The sequence below is a fragment of the Pterocles gutturalis genome, unplaced genomic scaffold, assembly GCF_000699245.1.
Source record: "Pterocles gutturalis isolate BGI_N339 unplaced genomic scaffold, ASM69924v1 scaffold13135, whole genome shotgun sequence".
In the NCBI taxonomy this organism is placed as follows: Eukaryota; Metazoa; Chordata; class Aves; order Pterocliformes; family Pteroclidae; genus Pterocles; species Pterocles gutturalis.
This window is the reverse complement of record NW_010143547.1, coordinates 1-5,686: the sequence shown is the minus strand read 5'-3', so window position 1 is coordinate 5,686 and position 5,686 is coordinate 1. Positions and strand designations below refer to the sequence as shown.

General features: G+C 41.7%; 1 protein-coding gene across 1 annotated transcript in view; it reads left to right on the top strand.

The window, feature by feature from the left end:
• The window catches only part of LOC104470011 (ubl carboxyl-terminal hydrolase 18-like), a gene marked incomplete at its 3' end in the record, with an annotated part of 5,700 nt that extends 639 nt beyond the window's left edge, over positions 1–5,061 (top strand). Inside the window, exons 2-5 of the mRNA XM_010084782.1 lie at positions 608–704; positions 1,978–2,120; positions 4,017–4,096; positions 4,915–5,061. Of these exons, the coding sequence (XP_010083084.1) occupies positions 608–704; positions 1,978–2,120; positions 4,017–4,096; positions 4,915–5,061 (467 nt within the window). The remainder of the gene's footprint in view (positions 1–607; positions 705–1,977; positions 2,121–4,016; positions 4,097–4,914) is intronic.
• Positions 5,062–5,686: the final 625 nt, after the last annotated feature.

Sequence of the window (5,686 nt, the reverse complement as noted above, 5' to 3'; positions counted from 1 at the left end):
TCTTTCCCTTTGGTGATGACTTCAGAAGAAAAACTTCTCATTTCTAACCACAATTTCTTATACCCCTTTGGGCCACAGAATATGCCATCTTTTTAGATGCAGTTTAAACAGCTGTGACTTGCTTTTTCCACTTCTCTCAGACTAGTTCCTTTCTTTGAGACAAAGAATACCAGAGGTAGGCTGAAAGGGAAACTTAAACCCTGTGTAGTAGGAAGACAGCTAGCATGTGGTCCCACAATGTAGCTCTTCATTTTGTTATTAGGCCTGGATGTGTAAAAGGCTGAATACAGGCAGCCCTTGACTTATTTTTTTTTTTAATTTTATGTTTAAATGTGTTATGAGAGGGCTGAAAATAGAGAAACTAGGAGACATCAAAGTGTAATAATACAGGCTTACTTGGATTTTTCTTGTCAGTTGCCAAACAAATGTTATCTGCTTGAGGAACATAAGAATAGATTGAACACTTTCTCAGGTCAGGCCAAGATGCTGGGTCTATGCACTGGGTGGCTGAATCTGTGCAAGAGAAGTTTGTCACTTACAAGGAATTTTCGCTTTCTTTTCTTGTACCTATCTCCAAGCATTGCTTCCTCTTTTTCTGTGCCTACAGAAGCTATTGGTCTGTACAACATTGGACAGAACTGTTGTCTGAACTCCCTGCTCCAGGTGTTCTTCATGAATATACACTTCACTAGGATACTTCGAAGGTACTGCCCGCTTGAACTACCTGAGATACTTCCACTGTTGCTCTCTTGTCTCTACTCCTTTTTTATATGGGATGTACATTGGAAAGCTTTGACCATCAAGGGGCTAGCAAGGTGCTTTCAGCTCACTCAGCAAGGTCTCTGCCTTGTTGTGTCTGCCATATACAAGGCGGCCTGCAAAGGTAAAAGTTGCGGTTTTCTGACTTGTTAGTCACCTCTGATTCATGTGCTGGCTGCACACCGGTAAACTGCAGTCCTGAACACTGAATCTTTATGACTTGTATCTCTGTTTTCCATAACATGATATGATTTTATTCCAGATATGCTCACAGGATATGTTGTGTGTAACCATATCCACTATTAATTTTGTAACTTCATGCATGTAAACATAAACATATTGGTGTTCCATAGCCTCTGGCTCCTAGTTGTCCTGGCTAACCCTGATAGGGAAGGATAAGTGTTGTTGCAGATAGCAAACGTAGTGTTATTTTATTTTGTGTGACTGTGCTGTCTACTTGTTTGTGAGGAGGATTTGATCTTCTCCCTCCCTACCAACCACACTAAAAACTGGTTTGATTTTTTTTTTCAGTTTGCTCAGTTCACTGCAGCTTTAATCACCTAAGTGGATCATTCCTGTTCAGTCTTTCTTTATCCAAATTTCTTCTACACTCTCCAGTGTTCAGAGGGGGAAGTGAAGTTACAGGCATGCAGAAATGAGAATTGTCACAAACGGGCAAAGCTAAATAATGTAGACAGTTACCATTGTTATTTGAAGAATAATGGGTTACCATTGTTATTTGAAGAAAGACTTAGAAAAAACCCATGGACTGCAATAAATTTAGGGAGGATAAAGAGCTTTCCAGTTGTCATATAGTTGAAATACAAGCATTATGATATACACACCCATGACATTTTGAGGGTATGTTGAGAATGAAGGCATGAACAGGTGGGAGGCAAGAACAGCTCTGAAACTGGCTGTAACTAATGTTTATAGACCCCAGAAAACACTTCAGGTCCTGCTCAGTTTGCCCCTTATTCAGGGACAGGCCAACTTAAAATTGTGGCCTTTTACTTTGGAACTGTCAGCCTGCACTGTGGGATGAGCTAATGCAGGTGTCTGCTTCCCATTTTTTCATTCTTTTGCTAAAAACATGACCATTCTGGTTCCTCTTGAGTTGCTGTGTCTGCTATCCACCTCTGCTCCTTCAGGTGTCATGTCTAATATTTCTCCATTGTACTGCTTGCTTACCATTCATGTTGTTTCTTCTCTTTTTAGGATCATAGTGCCATCACCTGCTGCGCAGAAGAGGAATGTCCCATACCAAATGCTTCTGCTGTTGGAGGCAATGCAGTGTGGCAAGCGGAAAGCTGTTTCTCCCACAGACCTCGCTTCCTGTCTTTCAGTATACAGAGTGAAATGTAAGCAGCACTGCTTCTTGCCCACCTCTATCTGCAGACCAGGGATGTTAATTATCAAGCACTAACAAGCAGTGCAGACTCTGACATCTCATTCAGTGATTCAGAAATGCGAGGTACATGATGATGTTGTGCATTTTATAGCTGCATCCCAGTTGTGAGTGAGATGTTGTGTCTTACTTGTGAATAGGGAAAAAAAACCAAACCCTGCTGGATATCCTTGCTGACGTCCAAAGGGTGGGAAGACTATCAGACTGCTGGAAGGATCAGCTACTGATAGTGGCCAGAGGAAAAGGGCTATGCAGGGCAGAGAGAGGAAAGCTTATAGCTTGAGTTGTCTTGCTATACTGGCATATTAATAGTGAAACAGCTGCTATTTCTTATTAGAAGGAAGGGATCATGTGGAAAAGATACTGAGTTCACTCAGATCCTCAAGAACAGAAACCATATCCTTCTTGTTCCTTGTTATAAGGGCAGAGAGAAGAATTTGTTGGCTTAACCTTCCATCTGGACAGGGTCCCAAAGGAGAGAGATTGTTAAATACATGGGTGACAGGTGAAAATGGGATGCTGAGGTCTGTTTATGTGTACAAATACACATGCTATACCCAAATGCCCTGATCCTTACCATATAAAAGCCAAAACAGGACAGCACTGAAAGGGACAGATGGTATCCAGCCCAGACCTATATTAAGGATGAACATGAGATAACTTGAATATTTTTGTTGGCATCATTTTTCCCCCTGAGACTGAATGGCTCTGCATGCTGCCTTCTCTCTTCCAGTTAAAGAGAGATGCCCAAAGAGAGCTGGTAAAGCTTGACAGTTTTCCACCTTGTCCTTCTTCATTAAAATTCAAGTGTGGGTCATAAAGTCCTATATCCCAGCAAGTGATGCTTTCCTTGGATTGCAGATGTGGTATTAGATGTGAGGAAAGGTATATTTTCTGAGCTTCCTTTAGTCAAGGGTGTCTGTAATCTTACTAGAACCTAGCTGAAGTCAGTGCCTGTGGACTTGAAGGGAAGTTGAAAGTGCCTCAGGGTGTTGGATTATTCCACAAAATTTGTTTCACCTATGACCGAGCATAGAGGTAGTCCAGAAATATCAGGATTTTGCTAAACTATATGTAGCTTTTGCCCAGTTCCTAAATCTTGAGTTCATCATGAGCTAAGAACATCAGTTTTTCACATTCAAGGATATGGAATTTTTTTTTCCCCCTTAGTTCAATCTTTAAGCAATTCTCTGCTGAGACATTTTAAACAAGCTGTGCATTGAGCTGTATCCCACCATCTTAGATTTCTTAATATGCCAGTTTAGCCGGTGTGGAAAGCCAAAGCATAATATTACTGCTGAAACTCTGTGCTTTTCACCTGTGTAGGATCAAAGGGTTTATACCATTCTGTGGATGAGATGTATGGATAGGCCTCCATATAATTTTTATTTCAGCACTCAGAAGTGTTATAGCCTTAGTGAGGGGATGGGGGAGACAAGTCTGTGGAGTAACAAAGATTAAAAAAGAGAACAGAATCTTCCCTGTGTTATTTCTAAGAAGGACTCAAATAAATGCAACCCTTAACTCAATGAGACATCGGAGCCTTATCCTCTGGTTGGGATTGGGTATACTCTTGGCCCTGCGTCTGGTGATGAGGACGTGACTTTTGCACTGGGTTGTACAATGGGGCACTCAAGCCCTCCCTCCCATCTTTTCCCACTGCCTGCTCTGTTCACATGGAGACATTGCAACCCATCTCCAGTCTAAGCTCTATCACTGGCAGGGAGTAGCAAGGGAACAAGAGACTGGATCTAATGGGGGACAACAAATATCCCTTTGCCATCTGTGGGAGATCTATGCTTGGTGATGTTCATAATACTGACTGAGGTTGTGTTTTCTGCTTTTCCAGTGTTTGTGCAGCATGATGCTGCCCAGCTCTTTTTGACTCTCTGGAACTTGTTAAAGAGGCAGATGCAAAAGCCAGAGCTGGTAAGGACGGTCACTGAAATGAACACCAGGTCCTTTGGCCCTTGTCATGTGTGCCTTCCTCTGTTTCTTGAAGAATCCTGTTCACTGACAATTGTCCTAAATTAAATTCTTAAAATTATCCCCTATTTGGATCTTTCCTCACATCTTTCAAATGGGAGAGGGGAATCTTGATTTCATAGGCTTCAACATTTTGAATCACAGTGAAATTTTGTTCAACCTACTTTTAGGGCATGCCAAGGTCTCCGTTCGAATGGGAGAGCTGATTAATAACAGAAAAATTGATGTTTTGCAACACTGATTTTTAGCTACCTTGCATTTCTTTGTTTCTCAAATTTCTACAAGCGTTTATTGGTGCATCTTGACACAGCTCCTCCGTTCTTTGAAGTCAGCCATGGGCATTTCATTATAATTAGTCATTGTTAGTATGTTATCTATATGACAGTCCCTCCCAGGGAGGCTGTGTAAGGTGAGAGAAAGTGACTCTTCCTAAACCTACTGTTATAGTTTTATTTATACAGAAGACAGGCTCCTGTTGAAGTTCCAAAGAAAATTGTAAAATTCTGCATCAAAACATTTAACTGTCTGATCTTGTTATAGGCTGTGTCTTTCCTCTCTGCTAGGATGAGGGGAAGGAGTTGTTCTCCTTTAAATGGTGGGAAGTACCCTGTCGCATAAGTCAATGCCAGATCCGGGTTCAAGCCTTAAAGCAGTAACACTGGCTGAAGTAACATCTCCACATGGATTTTCCCACCTACAGAGGGAAATACTTCAGCTGTGTTCTTCATAAACCTTGTTTTGGCCTTTTTTTACCCCTCCAGGTTGAAGAGCTGAATGATTTGTACACTATCTGTGTACAGGAGCACCTGGCCTGTCAGAAATGCTCTTTTGAAATTAAAAGGAACAGCAGCATACTAACCCTTCCACTCCCACTGCTGGATTCCAGTTCTCACATGCTGAAAACTCTGGTAAGTTCAGTGGCAGCACTGTTTCCTTAGGAAGAAGATTCCCCTCTGTTCACTGTGGGAGCCTTCTCCTTGCAGCACTGGTGTCTCCTGGGCTCATCTAGAATCTGCAAGAATCTCTGCAAGGTGTCTGGGGCTTTGAGGTGATCTTTTATCATTCACATTTCTTCTTTGTTTTAAGGGGTTCTAAATGTCTCAAAAAAATCGTTTGATTTAGGGGATGGAAAATAAAGTCCTTGAATCGTCTTTCTGAAAAGAGTGTTGACTAAATACTCTGTAAGACTCAAAGACTCGTACCACACAATGAGGTATACCTGTGAGACCTTAGATACCACAGTGAGGTGCCCTAGATAACTTGTAATCCCTGGCCAGACACACTACATTTGCCCACTGTGGTGTTCTTTTACTGTTAAATCATGTCGTGGTTTTAACCCAGCAGGCAGCCAAACCACACAGCCACTCGCTCAATCTCCACTGGCCGCAGTGGGATGGGGGAGAGAAATGGAGGGGTAAAGGTAAGCAGACTCATGGGTTGAGATAAGAACAATTTTATAGTTGAAATAAAATAAATAATAATAGTAATAATAATATAGAAATGAGTGATGCACAATGCAATTCCTCACCAACT